Source organism: Onychostruthus taczanowskii, unplaced genomic scaffold (genome assembly GCF_017590055.1).
Source record: "Onychostruthus taczanowskii isolate IOZ18803 unplaced genomic scaffold, ASM1759005v1 scaffold21, whole genome shotgun sequence".
In the NCBI taxonomy this organism is placed as follows: Eukaryota; Metazoa; Chordata; class Aves; order Passeriformes; family Passeridae; genus Onychostruthus; species Onychostruthus taczanowskii.
The window spans coordinates 4,524,783-4,541,897 of record NW_024499351.1 but is presented as its reverse complement, the minus strand read 5'-3'; the positions used below and the strand labels follow the sequence as shown (position 1 = coordinate 4,541,897).

The 17,115-nt window shown below is 37.1% G+C and overlaps 1 protein-coding gene across 9 annotated transcripts in view; it reads left to right on the top strand.

Annotated features, from left to right (window-relative positions):
- The window catches only part of QKI (QKI, KH domain containing RNA binding), a 142,656-nt gene that overhangs the window by 80,806 nt on the left and 44,735 nt on the right, over positions 1 to 17,115 (top strand). For 4 of the 9 annotated variants that reach the window (XM_041404184.1, XM_041404183.1, XM_041404182.1 and 1 more), the window contains exon 4: positions 3,248 to 3,298. The exons of the other annotated variants lie outside the window; for them this stretch is intronic. In XM_041404184.1, coding sequence (XP_041260118.1) covers positions 3,248 to 3,298 — 51 coding nt within the window. The remainder of the gene's footprint in view (positions 1 to 3,247; positions 3,299 to 17,115) is intronic. 9 annotated transcript variants of the gene reach the window in all.

The window sequence follows — 17,115 nt, the reverse complement described above, 5'->3', positions numbered from 1 at the left end:
AACTTTTTTATAGATGATGAGCTATGCCTACTTTTTATTTTGTATACACTGCAACTGCAATGTACGCCTTCCTTGCCTTGTGAAACTTGAGTATTGGTGTGCTAAATAGTTTATGTTATGTACTAAGTCAGTCAATAAAGTTTTAGTGCAGATGGTTTCCACCTTTTTGTCCCCATCACAAGAATGTGACATCCTACAAAAGTGGAGTAAATCATATTAACTCTGCCTGCTGGGTGAGGATTGGGGGCAGAACAGGGAGGATACGGGGTTACACTGCATATGCTTAGTTGAGCATGAGGAACTTGCATTGGGAACTTCAGTTTTGCTCTTGCTGAGCATTAGAGTAGCTTGTTGAATAATTAAAATGTGCTTCACTAGCAGAGGGAAAAAGTCCTATCTTTCAACTTTCACTGATGATTTTTCTGACTTAGGCAAGCACTTTTTTGTGAAGGTGTTTCTCCCTTGTCTGCAGCAAGAAGTTTGAGTATAGAGTTTAAGCATTGTTTGTAAATTACAGCAGAAAAGCAATTTATTTCAAATTCCTGTGGAGAATAGCATTGAAATTGATAGTTGAGGTACTTCGATTTTTACTTGATTTGACTTGATTACTTAGATTTTTTTTTCCCCCAAAGTCAGTTGGCACTTTTGTTCCGTAACACTTAAATGGGATTTAATACTTTGTATGAGGTAATTGCATAGACAGAAGAGGTATCAAGATAAATAGTTGCATATGTACTATGTATTGCACAGTAAAAAGGGTACTAAAAACATAATTTAAAAAAAAAGTAATATGTTCGTATCATTCATATTTTTGGTAATCTTAAAGTGATTCTACACTATATAAATGCACTTTGCCTTAAGAAGGTGATATCATGGATACTGAAGTAACCACAGGTATCCTTAAATTAGAATTTAATTCAAAGTGTCTTTACTTAAATTTGAGTCAAATTATGCAGGATTGAAGAGGCTCACACACTCTTAAGCAGAGTAATGCCTGAGCTCTAATCATATTAGTAGTTCTCAGAGGACAAAAATCTCTCTATTGCAAATTGTTGAAGGTTTTCTCTGTGTGGTATGGCACTATGTTTGGATTGATCTGATGGTCAGTTCCCATTAAAGGCCCTAGGACATCTGTTCCCACTGCTTCACGTGCATCCTCGGGAGTCAATTGAGTTTGTGAGTTTCCTAAATTGGCCCCTGCACAATTGTCTGAGCAGCAGGGGCAGCTCAGTGGAAGTAGCAGAGTCAGGGCTGCTATTTTCAGTGACAGCTGGTTGTTAAATAGACTCAACCTGCAAAGTTGAACTTCACCTTCACGTTCTATGATGTGAGATACATGAGTGTCTGTATTAAAATATTTTCACTTTGACTTCTAGCTTGCTATGTTACCATATATTTCTCCCAGAAAAGTAAGCACTTTTTGAGGAAAATAATTTTTGTTCAACAGAAAGGAGGAAAAAAAAATCAGTAATTTTGTGATTTTTTTTCTTCATAGCTTTGAAACAGTTTTTTGTGTGATCGATCTTGAAATCTGATTGTTTATAGACCTCTGTAAGTAATTTCTAAATGAAACATCATTTTCTTAATTGTAGTTCATTTTTAAATAGACTTTTCCCCAATATTTTAAAGAAACATGGAATTTGTTTATTTTTTCCTGGTTTTATTTAGTTCCATTCTCTGTTGATAATACGTATATGGGGAGAAAAGAAACCTCTACCAAACATGCCCCCTCCACCAACCAAAAAACCACAAAAGCAAAAGGTACCAAAAAAACCCCAAACAGAAACCAACTGTCCCGAAACCCACAAACCAAAATAACTCCTTTTTAATTATGCCATTGGAGCTTTTATTTAAGTGCCAGTATTGTTTGAATTGGTGCCTTTTGCGTGTTGCAGTTGGAGAAGTAATATTATAATTGTTGATAACAGAGAGCTGAGTTGAGTAACAGACCTGTGGTAAAGATGCTCAGGTCTTTGGCCTATCTAATGTTGGTTTAGCATTTCAGGATGATCATGTTCCGTGTGTGTAATGACGAGAACCTTCAGCCAGTTCACTGATTTGGCTTAAAATATTGACTACAACCCTGTACTGGTTGAGTGTAGCTTTTCAGTGATCTATAATTCATGAGAATTTGTTGTCTTAAATAGTTTCTAAGGATGTACTTTAGATATATTTTCCTTATTTTTAGGAATCGTGCTTTTATTTTTCTTGGTGACTCCATGTTTTTCATAAGCAGCATTTTAAATTTCCTTTTTTACAAAAACAAAAAAAAATTAGACTTTCCTTTTTCATATATGATAATTACATAGTTGAAGTGAGGGTGGAAGGAATAGGAAGGGGCTTTGAACAATTTTTTTGAATGGAAATACATGGTGCCATCCCATCTCACTTAATACTTATGAGCTACTCTACTTGCCCCAGCGGTAATGGGCATTAGTTAAAATAAACTATACTCTTTGCTCCTTTGCATCTATCTAGCATAAATTTTAATTTTATTTTACTGGTATAAGATGAAATATGATAATTCTTAGGACATACATTACAGCTTTTCTGTTCTGATAACTGCATCACTACAGCATATACAGGAAATGTCTTAAAGGCTATATTAGTAGTGGAAGAGAAAGTCATGTTTGTCTCCGTTTTATAGCTAGCCAGTTCCTGGATCTTTCACTCTTTTCCATTTGCAGAGAACTTCTAACTATTATTTTTTTGTTTATTTTTCTTATTTTGAACAATAAAGAGTCTCTGAAAAGGACTTGAGTTTTCCCCTTTCATCTTAAAATCTTTCATCTTAAAATTTGAAAATACAACCTCAGTCAAATTTCTGGGGTTTTTTCCCTGGTTTGTTTTTTTTTTTTTTTTTCTTTAGCATGCACAGTGTTAAAACATACATTTGTGTGCAAATCACAAATACTGGTAGTGCAAGAATGCTTAACTCTGGAAAAGGATTTTGTGTTATTCATCACCCAAATGGAGGAGAACTTGAAGAAGTAGGGGTGAGGGGAAAAAAAAAGTTTGTTCTGTCTTCTGTGACTTAGCTTCTGCTGATTCTTGCACTGTTTTTCCTTTACTAGGTTGTCTTATATTATGGCTTCTTGAAATAATTTTAGTCTCAAGTGTAAACAAGAAGGAATAATTCATGTCTATCACAAGGGGAAAAAAAAACCCTAATTCCAACTCTTCATGCCTCTCAAACATCTTAAAGAAGCAAAATAGGGCACAAGCCCAATTTTTTTTTGCTTTTCAGGTCTCCTTTAAGAGCAGAGACAGCCATGATGCAGCAATTTTGGAGGTAGAGGCAAGTAAATGTTTTACTTCTTGTAAACATTCCAGTGAGTTTTTGCAAATCAACTATTATTTGAGGAGACTCTGGTTGAAAAAGAACCCCAGCCTCTCCCCCTTTCCTAAATTTGCTTTGTATGATTCTATGTGAGGAAGAATATATTTAAGCTTTTATTGATTATAGAGAGGTTTCACATCAGTTACACACTGTTGCAATACCCAATTGGCATAAAAATATAGCTCTGATAGTAGAAGGGTTTTTGTGATAAAAATTGTTGGGAGTTTTTTGAACTGATCTACAAAATGAAAATTTGTTGGGTGGGTCGTAAGTGATTTTCTTCTTGAAAAAATAAAAAGTTTAAATTGTTTCTTGCCTCCAGCTGCTGGTGTTCAAATCAGCTCTTTGGTGTTCTCGCTTTGGGCAGTTGAGCAACCTCTGACGTACCAGTGCAAAACCTGTCACTGTTTTGTGCTAGGGACATGTCTGAAAGCTCATGCTGAGTTTCTCCTGGTTGACATCACATCATCTTGAAGGCTGTGTTAGAGGTGCAGGAAAGCAAGGCCCACCTGTTATGCTGATTTTTGGTTTTTTTTTTGGTCCTTCCTATTTCTTAGTGTGACTAAAACCAGACAGTTTGCATCGTTATGCTGATTTTTTTTTTTTGGTCCTTCCTATTTCTTAGTGTGACTAAAACCAAATAGTTTTGCATAGTTGCGTAAGAATACAGGATTACACGTTTGGGAAAGCTTTGCCTGACTTCTGTTTTGGGAGGTGGGAACAAATGTTCTAGTCCATGCTAGAGGGTTACAGTGGGAACAGCAAAGAATCTAGATTTTGGTCAGACAATGTGAGAGAATAGTTCAGTGGGCATTAAAAGAAGAATTTGCTAATTAATAAGCTGTATTGATCCAAATTAGTACCTGTGCCAGTTTGGGAAGGGAGAGGACGGGAAAAAGGAGGTGGGAGGTCAGGACCTGTCAGTTGGCAGTAAATCCTTGTCATCTCTTGGATATGCATTTTGAAAAAAGCTGTAATGCTTGTGCTTCTCTGAAGAAGAGGAAACGTTTATATTGAAGAAATTGACCTTTCTTCTACCTGTCTCTTGAGGATGTGAGCAAAGTGTGTAATTATTTTTGCCTTCAATTCATGTACAATGCTGTCTTATTTTCTAATGAATGAAACCATTGTAAAATGTAAGAAAAGCTTCCACATAATGACCTTTTCTACCCAGTCTTATCTCCTTCAACTTTTGTAATTCAGAAATATATTAGGTTAAACTGTAAAACTTTAATTTGATTTTTTGTGGGGGGCAGATGAGTATGCAATCTGAAAACATATATAATGGATATTTTAATGAAAGAAGCTTGTAACTTGTCTTTTCAAGAGCAGAAGCAGGTAGTTTTTTAAATAACTTTTTGCATGATTCTGATAGTGTACTGGAATTTGTTTAAAAGTTGCTCTTTTGGGTAGCACATAAAGGATTTACTTTGTTTCTGTAACTTCATGTAGTAATGACATTCTGTGTGCCTCTTTTAATCTGTCCTGTATTTATTAATGATATTCCTCTCTGTGTTAATATCTTTGGTAGCTCAGGGAAATAGCTAGTTTGAGGGAATGTGTTGAAAAAAACCAGAACTTGAAATTTTTTTTAATAAGCCTTAATTTTGCATATTATGGTGACTTGCAGTGGAGCTGTGGTAATTTGGTTAGTTACAGATCTTAGTAGGCACACTCAGTTTTACTCAAAATGATACAAGTGAGGATGTCAGCAAATACATTCTTTAATGAGTTTTTTTGGAAAATAACACTGCTTTCGTGAATTTTTTTGTACATTTTACTAGAATTTGTGGGATTCAAAATGTTCTTGTGAAATCAGGTATCTTTTTGGAAGGCTGATAAGATCTCCTAAACAGCAGTTGTAGCAGTTGCTAATTGAATGGGATCTTGAAGGACGCACATCTAGACATTCTCTCCTGAAACCATTTACATGTAACTATTGTGACATTTGACTTGGAATTAAAATTATGACTAGCTAATACTTTCTTCTGTGCTTATGTAATGAGCAGGAGGTTTATTAAATGTTGTTTTCCAATTTCAAAAGTGGACATAATTTTCGTAATTACTCCTTTACAGAAATTACTTATTTCATTAATTTCACAAGGTTTTTTCTTAAATGTGTTGCACACACATGCTATATATAGAGCTGATGCTAGTGTACAGTATTTTAAATGAACTAAAAAATTTGTGGCTTTGAGCTCATTAACTGTAGACAGTGAATAAAAACTTCCAAACCCAGGCCTTAAGGACAGATTCATTGAAGGACCAGGGAGATAACTCTGTGAAAACCATCAGAGTATGAGGAGTTGCAGTGTTAAAGTCATATTGCTATGCATTGGCTTTTTTTGGTTGTTTTTGGTGGTTTTTTTTGGTGGTGTTTATTTGTTGGAGGGGTTAATTTAATTTTTGTTTGCTTTGGGGTTTTTGGGTTTTTTTTTTTTTTTAGTGATGGTGTTGGGCTTTTTTATTTGGTTGTATTTTTAAAATCACTGGATTGATGCTGTCTGAGCAGTCAAGGGGGATCCTGAACATCCATCATTTCTGTGCTGTGGGAAAAAGTGTTCCTAATATATTATCAGCGGTATTCTCAAAAGCCATTTAATATCAGTGCCAAGCTGGCACTCAGCTATACAGTCTTTAACTGGCATGACTATTACTATATTTTAATCCAGCCTTGGGAACATGTGGCACATCCTCATTCTGCAGTAATCTTAATCAATAGAGTAGTTGCATGAAATTGGTTGTAAAGAAGGTTTGGAACAGTGGTCACACTTCTAAGTTATCTAGGTGGTAGCTTGGTTGTGTCAAATCCCATGTCATTGTATCAAGGATTTGAGGCAACTGCTGCAGTCAATCTGTAATTACAGATTGTGTGCAAGGTTTCAGTCTTAAATACAGGGAAAACATGTGTGCTGAGATTATTTGAGGCAGGAGTTCTGAATTCTTTCAAGGGCTCAGCTTTAGTTTGTTAGCCAGTGTTAATTGTCAGTTCTGTACTTAGTGGCAAATTTGATTTTTCTGTATTCTTCATAACAAAGTTTCCTTTCTTTTTAAAATACGTTAGTTTACTTAATTTGCATTAACATCTCCTGTGAAACATCACATTTTTAAGAAGATTCCAAACCTTTATGTCTAAGTGAACTTTATTTTAGAGTTAATCACTATGCTGTGAATGACAGGGTTTTTTTCTTTGACACACCCTTGCTGAAATATATGGGACATAGTGTGCTAGTTTCTCAGGTAAGCAACTGAGATGTGGCATTTGAAGGGGAAGGAAGATGAATGCAGGGAGTGGAAACTGAGTTTTCAGAATATGTAACTTCTGACAGTAATTAATGTATTGCGGTAAGATTACATTTGGCATATGTGGCACTTGTGCATGCCAGCCTGTCCCCTGAGCAGTCAGAGCGAGGGGCTCCCCACCCTCGGTACCTTTTGGGAGTGGCTGGGCTGCTGTGTGTCCTGCCAGAGGTGTGACTGACAGCTGGCAGCTTCCTACAGAGGGAGATCTGCCTGTGCCCTCCTTTGTGCTCAGCCTGCTGCTTGTGGAATGTGTCACTGAGCCAGTTCAGCTTGCTGAACAGGCAGAACCCAATCTGACAGCAGTGGTTTGTGCTGCGTTAACTGGCTCTGGAATGCCCCAGCAAGAGCTGCTGCTGGTACAAAGAGGGAAGGAGAAAGGAATGGAACCACTTCTCTTGTGGGAGCGAGCAGTTACCCCTACAGCTGTGTTAAACTGAAGTCTGTGGAGGAAACTCTTCTATACAGGAAAACTCAGAATAGTTCTGTCTTGGCATTCAGGACGGTTTATTTCTCTGAAGCAACAATGCAGTGTTCTAATTATAAGCATGGACATTGTGTCTAAAGTTGTCAATATTTAGTGAAGCAACCACTTATGGAAAAGATTTGGTTTATTATGTTCAGGATTCTACTTTCTCGTTGGCGTAAGAGGCACTTTTAATCTAAATGCACAGGATAGCATTTAGCTGCCTAGGCACTTGAGTCTTCTTGCTATCTTGGCACACCTAGAGGAAGCAGGAGTACATCTTTGAGGAAATCTCCAATGAAGATTCATCCCAAGAATTGAAACAAGAAAGGGGAAATAAGAAAAATGCTAGGTATTGTCATATAAGTACTTGATACACTGTTTTTCACTAAGGTCAGGATTGCACAAAGCACTTCAGTTTATGTATGAGAGCTGTTGTAACATTGATTACATCCCTCCCTCTCACCCTGTTTTTTCCAGTCTGACTCTGCCTGCTCTTGTCAGAACTTGGTTATTGTTTAGTTACACATCCAAATCACAAAGAGCCATTCTCAAAAATTGCAAGATACAGATTTTGAGCTAAAACTCTGGCATGTCAGCCTGGTCCTAGCAATAAAAACAGCTTTGCTTTCTTGCACATGGCCTCTTTCTTGCATTTGGCAGCATTCTTGTAGCCCACAGGTAAAGTTCTGTTGGCAGAATGTCACAAATTAAAGTTATATACTCTATCCTTTCCCTTCCCCAGCCTGTCTCTGAACCATTCTGAAAAAAATTAGTGATGTTTAGTGTTTGTTTCAGCTCTTTTAATTATTTCCTTCTTTCCCCTCATTTCTCTGAGCAGTTAAACAATTTCTTTATGGCTTGGGAAGTTATTTGAGTTACTTGAAGTTGCTGAACTACTGCCTAGGTATGCTTGGTTTGAGTCATGAGTCTCTTTTTAATTGCTTTGACAAACAGTAAAAACCTAAAGATCACAATGTCCTAAAATAAAGCTAACAACATATCATTATAACAATAATTTTGTTTTACACTACAAGTCTCTTTTGAGTTTATAGAAACAGTAATAACTTAATGTTCTTAAACCGAGGTCACATTTTTGTACATACAAAAAGTAAAAAAAATATAAACTTGTTACTTTTTTACTTCATTTTTTGGGGGGAGGGGAGGAAACAGGGAAGAATTTTTAGTTTTATTTTCCTAAATATGAATTGTGTGCATAGTTTTATGCTGTATCTGAAACTTGTTTATTATATTGTGGGCTAAAAGGTGGTGCTTTTTAATTTTCTTGGCACACTGAGGTTATGGTAACGTGTTCATGATAAGTTTATGTTAAAACTATTCTATAGTAGCATCTTTGTATATTTCATACAAAGCTTCGGAGTTAGTGAAATTTCCCTTTTCTTACTAACTCTCAGAAAATATGTTAATGTTAGTAATTTTGTGTTATTGTAAATGTTATCAGCATGGGAAAATGGGGAAGAAAAATTCTCTTTGTAAAAAGTTTACAGTTATTTTGTAACAAAAAAAGCAAAGGGTTGGGGGGAATATATTGCAATTTTACAAAGTTGTCTTCAATGTACTCCCTTAAGACCTTCACTAAGATTTACGCAGAGGAACCCCTATTGATATATTTTGTAATTTTTATCTACATGAGAGGCACATGCAGCTTCTCCTTGAGGAAATGCTAACAGAGAATGGTTGGATTTTCAGGCAAAGGCTGAGCCACGGGACTCTGGAAGCAATAGGCAAATGGGGAGGAAGGAAGTAGCAGTGTGGCTGTGTTGGCATTAAAATGTAAGATATCAGCAGCTGCCTATTCTGGTACTTCCAAAAGGTCACTTAGCTGTTACATTTTTTTCTCCTCTTGATGTTTCTTCCCCCTCCTTTTCTTGAAGAGGTCTGTAAATTCAGTTTGGAAAGAAAATCCCGTCACTTACTGCTAAATATAAAAATTATGTCTGAGTTACTGTAGTTCTGTCTACTTCATAGGCTTTTAACATAAATGAGTGAAAGTTTCTGGAATTCATGTTTATATTAAGCAGGAATAGCACCTGAAGAGGAGTGTGGGTATATTTTGATACTTCTTGACCCTTTTAGTTTATTTAACATCACATATATGTGGAGCTGTCATAAAAGAATAGGAAGGAGCCCAGGGGTTTGAGGATGAGTTTAGCTGCAAAACAGATCAATTTAACACTGAATTCAAATTATTGGTGAGGGGAATGTTAATACATTGGCCAGGTTTGCTGTGTGAAGCAGCAGTCAAGTCAAAATAAGACATGGAGAAATAAAAATGGCTGAAGTTCAGTAAAGACAAATACCACAGTTATGTGTAGCAGGTACTGTTGATGAAAGCTACATGATAGCACTTCAGAAGAGGAAAGAAAATGTTCCAAAATATGTACAATTACAATCCTGCCTATATATCAGCCTAGAAGCCTTCCATTGAACACCAAAGTATAATTTGTTTCATGTTTTTTTACTTGGCCAAGTGCTAGTGTCTAATACAACACAGAGTGTAGTTTTCCAAATACAGCACTGTAAATGGCATTCCAGATTGGAGTCAAGTGGTTTGGGTTTGGAATTTTAGTTTGTTGGTTTTTGTTTGTTTGCTTGGTTTTCTCTTAACCATTAAAAAAAAAATTCTCAGAGAAATAGTTGGGAGTGGTATCTTGCGTAGACTGAAAGACTGAGAAACCAATGAGCAGACAGTTCTTTCCCTGTAAATACAGTTGAGGAATAGTGATAGGACTTTACTGTAAACAATACATTAAGTATTCCAGAATGTGAAATCACTGCTCAGATGGTTCCCTAAGTTCCCAAATCATTAAATCAGAGGTGCCCGTGATGCTTTCTACAATTTGTGTTCATTGTACAGATGAAAGTAAAAGTTTCATATTGAGGGAAAACCAAAAAAACTGGGATCATTACCTTGAAGCTCTAAATAAGGGTACACCTCAGTATGCTATTTATATGTTTTACTTAATCATTCACAACTGCAAAAAGTTTCCAGTCCTAAGTGAAAACATGGGAACCTAGCTCCTAATTAAGTCCTTTATGGTTGGGCTGGGGATGCCTCCCCCTTTTTTTTTCTTTTTTTTTAATTTCCCTTACATTCTGGGCAGTGATTTGCAGGAGGGCAAAGTGGGAAGCACCCTCCTGTGTTTCTGTGGCCAGTATCAGGGCACTCCTGGAACACCACCTGGTGATGTTGGTGACTTTTTACCTGAGGCAGTACTAGGATCTTTATGCTCAGTTTCTGGATGTGTACAAACCACTGGATAGTTACATTGCATTTTCTTAGAGTTACAACTTCTTTCCTCAGGCAAATTTCTCAAAGTTGCCATGCCTTGAGGTGGTTTTGGAGCACATATTAGATTAGGCCCTTTTGGATGTCAGCACTTTCAGATCTCCTTGTTTGAGAATCCTGGATGGAAAATGGTCATCAGATTTCAGTTTAATTAAGACTATTTTGCCCGTCAGCATGAACTTTAGCAAAGTTTTAGTTACTTTGGTAAGTTTTTTGGGTGGAATAGAGGCTGTGTTAGCAAGGTTAGTACCTTGGTGTCCTAGTCTTCTTCCTGGGTAGAAGGAAATAAAATGGTAAATTAAAACATAATACTGGAATACTACCAAAATAAAATCTCAAATATAGAAAATAATCTTAGTGTACTTAAAAGAGTAAATTCAATAGAATTATATAGTCGCTGTGATATTAGTGACATGTTGGTTCTGCTTTAAAAGATAACTTTTCGTGTTCATAAAAACTGATCCATTGTAGATTTGTTTTATATATATATAATTTTAACATCCCATTAATTATTTTTAAAATAAAAATTGTAAAGTGTTTGAAGTAAATGGAGTAATTTACTATGTGTACATGGTACATAGGTGCTGCTTGATAATAAGGTATATAAAAGAACACTTACTTTTGTCATCCTTTCTCCATCTAAAGCTGAATAGTGGAATTAGCTTTATACTGATTAATACTGCTCATAAACTCAGAAGCAAATACACAGAAGTGATTTTAGAACAGTTGCAGGTTATTTTGAAGTTAATTTCGTTAGTGTCTGATGATGAATGGACTTGAATCATGAGTTGAAATGCACTTACTGCCTGTATTTCCTGATTAGAGAATGCTCCGAGGAATGTGTCCACTCTCACAGATTAGGTTTTGTTGGTCGAAGCCTGCACTGAAAAATGTCTTTTGTATCTTGTGATTCAGAATACAGAGGTACTTCGCTTCAAAAGGTAGCTAAAGTTAACTCTGAACCAAGAACACTTGCGTTCAGGATTTATGGGTATTTCATTTTCTTTCAAGGGAATTTGACGTTTGTTTAGTGAGTGGTCAGTATGTAAAAAGAATCACAATATTGTGAAATGTTTCATAGTGCTTATTCCCTTTTCTGTAGGGGAATAAATCCATACTTGGATATCAGCGTAGCTGTATCCGTATAAAGTTTACCATGCCGGGAGTACTGATAAAGTGTTGAAACTCTTACCTGTAGTCCAAAGTCAGAGGAATGAACACTCTCACTCCTGTGCCTGGGTAAGGTTTGTTACTTCATCGTAATTTTAAGTATCAATAGTAAAAGTTGCATCTATCTCCAACAAATATATCCAAATACTGAGTTTACACTGTACATTTCATGTACTAAATTCTCATTTATTTCCCTGTGGATACTGATGCGTGCACAATTTTTTTACTTTTATCTCACAACAGTGAAATACTCAGTCCTAACAGGCTCCCGGGCTTTGATAGCACTCGACAATACAGCTTGTTCCACAAACCTTATTTTTCACACGGCTACAACTTGAGAGAAATATGCAGGCAGAAATTTCTGGGGAGGTGCAGTCCTGCAGGCAGTTTGACAGAAAGTTCTCGTTTTTGCCCGAGTTCCTGCCGGCTGGGCCCTCAGGCGCGGTCCCGGCGCAGCGCGGCCCTCGGAGCGGGGCGGTGACAGCGGCCGTGACGGGCCCTTCCCCTTCTGCCTGCAGCCCCCCGGGCTGCGGCGGCTCCGGCCACTCGTGCTGGGAAGCTGCGGCGTTGGAAACTTTGTCAGGGCGGTGTTTGGAGCGTTTAGGAACCATTTTGTCCGCAGGGCAAATCTGAGCTTGGGGCGGTGCCTGGTTTGAAGTCTCCAGAGCGCAGTGTCTGCGGTGGGGCTTTGAGACAGACAGCAGAATCCTCTTGTGTCATTTAAACATTAGGTTGTTTCATGCCGCCAGATTTCTTTTCTTCTTTTTTTTTTTTTCGAACAGTTCTTAAAAGATGCTTTAGATAATGCCCTTTGACAATGTTTGACAGCTACCGGCTAGTTTAATGTGTGCTGGAAGGCACTTCTTTTCTTCTTTTTTTTTTTTTTCGAACAGTTCTTAAAAGATGCTTTAGATAATGCCCTTTGACAATGTTTAATGTGTGCTGGAAGGCACCACTTTTTCAATCCAAAATTGTCTGGCTTTGGGAACTGGCCATGCAATAATAATTTATAATTAAAGACTCGATAAATAGCACTGACTTGTTTGACAATCAAAACAACAAAGTATGTGACTGTTAATTTAAGCAATTGATCCGTAGTTTCTATAGGTGGAAACTTCGGTCAGAAATTCTATATGTTCTCCCTGACCAGGTGCTATTCCCTCAGCAAACCTTTGTAGCCTGACTTTTTACCAGCTTTCTGCTTGTGAACTGCTGCCATTAGAAACTCAGTAGGAGCAAAAGTCTGTGTTAATTTGCCTGACTGTAACTGCACAATTAAAGCAGTTTATCAGCAGGGGTTAGGACAATCAGTGTGTTCTGATGCTTCATGTTATAAAATTACTTCTGTTGTTCAAACAGATACTGTAATTAGTGCATCATTTTAAACTGGTTTTCTTCTGGGCTGGCTTGGAGCTCCATCTGATAAAAACCTCTATTTTTGGTACTTTCCTAAGCACTCATTTTGTTTGCAGGCCTCATGTAAATTAACAACTTCTATTGAAAAGTTAATATCAGGACTGTATCATTAAAATATAGGTTTGGGGGTGGATGGATTGTTTTTCAGGATTTTTTCTTTGTTTTTTAGCAGCCAATCCTGTCAAGACCTAAGATTCAGTCACAAAAATGGAAGGAAGAATCCCCATTTACAGCTATTACTGTAACACTACCATTTAATACTCAGATGAGCAGGTTGCTTCACTCCAGATAACAGGGATGACTGTGTTCTGTCCCTGCCACGTGAATAAATGGATGTCACCATAGTTTCATGAGACACAGTGAGACAGTCTTTTAAGGGGCAGTTATGTGTTAAAACACGGCCCTTCACCTTCTCCTTTTCCCAGCTGCAGCACTGACCTTGTGCTGGCACTCTGTAGCCCTTCATGGCTGCAAACTCCCTTGTCCAGCAGAAGATGGGGGGAAGTGGGGAGGCATCTGCTGCATCAGCCTGTGGTCTGAAAGGCTGCTGTGGTGCTGGGCCAGTCCCAGAGGGAGCAGCAAGGGCAGTGAACCTTAGGAAGTTGTTACACCACTCAGGAAAGGATGCAGTAACACAGCAGTAAGAGATTATCCAAGGGATTTTTGCTCCATTACGTCTGGACTTCCCATGAATACGGATCAGCTGATGCGGAATTATTTGTAGACTGAGTTATTTATTCCTTGCACAATGTTACAGAAATCTCCTGTCTTCTGGATGTTTGCTTTGAACTATCTCTGCAGCAGAGAAGCCAAAAACTTAAAAATACAGTTTTGTAGCTCAGGTTGGCAGAACAGTTGCAAGAACAGAAGTTTCATTAAACAGCACAAGACAGACAACTCTTGCAAGGTTGGGAGTATATGACTTTAGGGCAAAGTGCATTCCTCTAAGATTCCTCTAACTTGGTTTTACCAGTTCAGCTGTGTCAACAAAAGTTTGTAAAGGAAGATGTAGACTGTATTGAATGGTTGAATAATGTTTCTTTTGGACTTACTAATTCAGATATTGTTGCATGGCTGCAATACATATCATGTCTTACTTCAAAATACTAAAATTAGATCAGGACTAGATTTTATTTATAATGACCTTATTTGTGACTTTTTATTTAAATTTAACTTATGTTTCAGAATTCTTTAAAATCAACGTTATCATTCTTTTTCTTAATTCACACAGCTTCTTTTAAATTGTTCTTTGAAATACTTTTGAAACTTTGATATGTACGTGTGAATTTTTTCGTTGTGGAAAAGAAATATTCACTTAGACCTACTGTCAATTTTAATGTACCTACCGCACAATTTTTTAGACAGAATATATTGTGAGACTTTTACTAAATAGCTGAATTTCTTCTCTCCACATCTTACCTCCTCCATTTGACTCTGAGAAATAGCTGTGAGTGATTATACTGGTTTTTCTATCTTAGGATATTTTTAATTAAAGTTCTTAGTGTACTTGAATTAAACCTTTTTATCATTTGAAGGACTAAAGCTATTCTGATGTCTTTTAATTTTAGTGTTCAATTTGACATTATATAAAAACATTCTTCCCTTTTACTCTATCTTTTCTGTGGTTTTTGTCATTCAGTAGGGAGACCAGCTTGCTTAATAGGTTGGTGAAAACAGAATTTAATAGCCTATCACTTCAAGATGAGTGAGAATACTAAGGGTAATTTTCAACACTTGCTTGAACTGGTGACTTCTTTAAAAGTTCCCTGCTGTTGGTACTGAGCTGGTTTTGTATCTTTTTAGTGGCCTGCATTACAGGAAATTGTATGAGATGGAGTGGAAAAAAGTATACAGAATGGAAGCTGCACTTTTTTATTACTGTAGAATAGCCCATAGCTTTCTGAAAAAAGTGCCGTGTGGGAAAGTTGCTTCCACTCTTACCACATTGCCTGTATTCTTTCATTCTTTCTTTATTATCTAACTAATATTTCTCTGGCTGCATATAAACAGATACTAGCATAGAATTTTTTCATTAGTGTTTGTTTCATTTTTCTTTAATGGTATTCTGTCAGTTGGAAGTTACTGGATCCTACTTCACCAGGTTTTGATTTGTCAACTTATTTTTCGTCAGTTTGCCATACTGTGGTGGTCTTTGGGGTGAGGAATAAGATTTGAGGGGTTTTTTAATGTTGATGATTAAATATTCTTGGTGACTTTCTTTGCGTTGATATTTTCCTTTTCCAGCATTGGAATAATTTTTACATTCAGTCAACCTTGACACTTCTTTCATTTCAGTTTGAAGTTCTTTGAAACGTATTGGCTAGATAGAGACCTAACTTTGAACTCTATTCTAGAGGAGTTTTCAGTCATCTGCTTTGTGTCGGTTTACAGAAAGCTAGTAAGCTACTGTCTCAGTCTTGTTCAGTCAGAGATTGAGGAATTAAGAAGAAAGCTTTGGGATGGGATATGAAGATGTAAATAGGAATGGCCATTTAGGCCCAAGATGCAGGAGGTGCAAGACCACAACTTGAAGTTACTGTGGTAAAGTGAGGTGTGTGGAAAATATGGGGTACAATTTTACAGTGAGCTGGACTGCAGTAGTTCCCCTGAAGGAACAACCTTTCTAATATTTAAGTTTGATTTTATAGATTCAAGTCAGTTGCATCCTTTACGTGCTTTTCTGCTTTCCCCTAAATCCCTCCTCCAGAAAATTCCTGTAGCTACGCTATTTTTTTTTCTGCAGCTAAATTTTAAGGACTTGTAGCAATATTTTTTTTTAACTACCTAATGCATTGACCCTAATAGCGAGATAAATATTGAGTAGTTCATTATTGTGCATAGGTACTCTGAGGATTAATGAGTTTTTATGCACAAGCAAGAGAATGAAAGCAAATCTGTCTACAGAATTAGGCTATATTTAAGGATTCTGAAATTTCTGCCAAACAAGGAACACAGTGAAATTTCATCTGCCATTTATGTTGTCCTTAATGTTCTTTAATTTAGCAGACAAGATAGTTTGGTTATAATTAAGCTTTCCTCATATTGTTGTTCCCCAAGATTGTGGCATAAATCACTTTACTTTGTAGTTCCCTACATGTTCAGTCTTCATTCCTCCTGTATAATTCTTCCATAGACAATCTCTGGGATACAGGAAGACTTCACGCTGCCAATCGCTTCTCGTGTATGTAATATAATTTAGAATTCATTTTTCCTCAAGTCTTAGGTTTTCTGATTTCCTTGATGCTGTTTCTTCCTTCAGTGTGTGTGCCCTTCCTGCTGCGGCAGCAAATGTTTCTTTCCCAAAATAATTCTCATGGCAATTTCTTTTACTTCTGACTGCATTTTCAATAGGTAGACCTGGCAACTAGGCTGAATGGATCAACAGTTGCTACTGAAGGACAAGGGGCAGTGTGCACACTGAAAGAAAATAAATTAAATCTAAGAAAAAGCTTTTTTTTTGCACTGGCTGAACACTGAACAGGGCTCCCCGGGGGAGGGGATGGAGTGTCTGTCCTTGGAGCTATTTAAAACCTGGCCTGTAGCAACATGCTTGAGCTGACCCTGCCCTGAGCAGGGGACTGGAATTGGGTGATATTCAGGGCTCCTTCCCACCCCAGACATGTTCTGAATCTATGAAGTGAACTGGTTTGTGGTATCTGCAATTCACTTCAAGACCGCCACATCTTGTATTTTCTTTGTACCAAGTTACGCAATGAGGCAAGTTCTAGTAGTTCTTTCCTCCCCATCTTTTCATCATTTTCTCCCCCAAAAATTTATTAGAAAACCGTAATCAGCCTTTAAAATCTTGGACCGTATTTCATGAATCTTCAGAAAGATACCTTCCTACCTGTGTTCCAGATATATTCAACTTTCAGGTTTACTTTAACAAAACATGGTTGGGAAAAGATGTATTCAAGACTTGTTGCACAGAGGATTAGTTTAATATAAATAAAGATTTTACTTGGGGGAAAATGTGTTTTTCCAAACATCCTGTTAGGATTTAAAAGGAGAATGAGGTAGCATGAAAAATGGTAGCTCTAAAGTGCCAAGAGGTTTGCAAATTAACTCTCTTTCATGACTGTAACTCTGTGTTTTGCGTCTGACCTTCTGTTT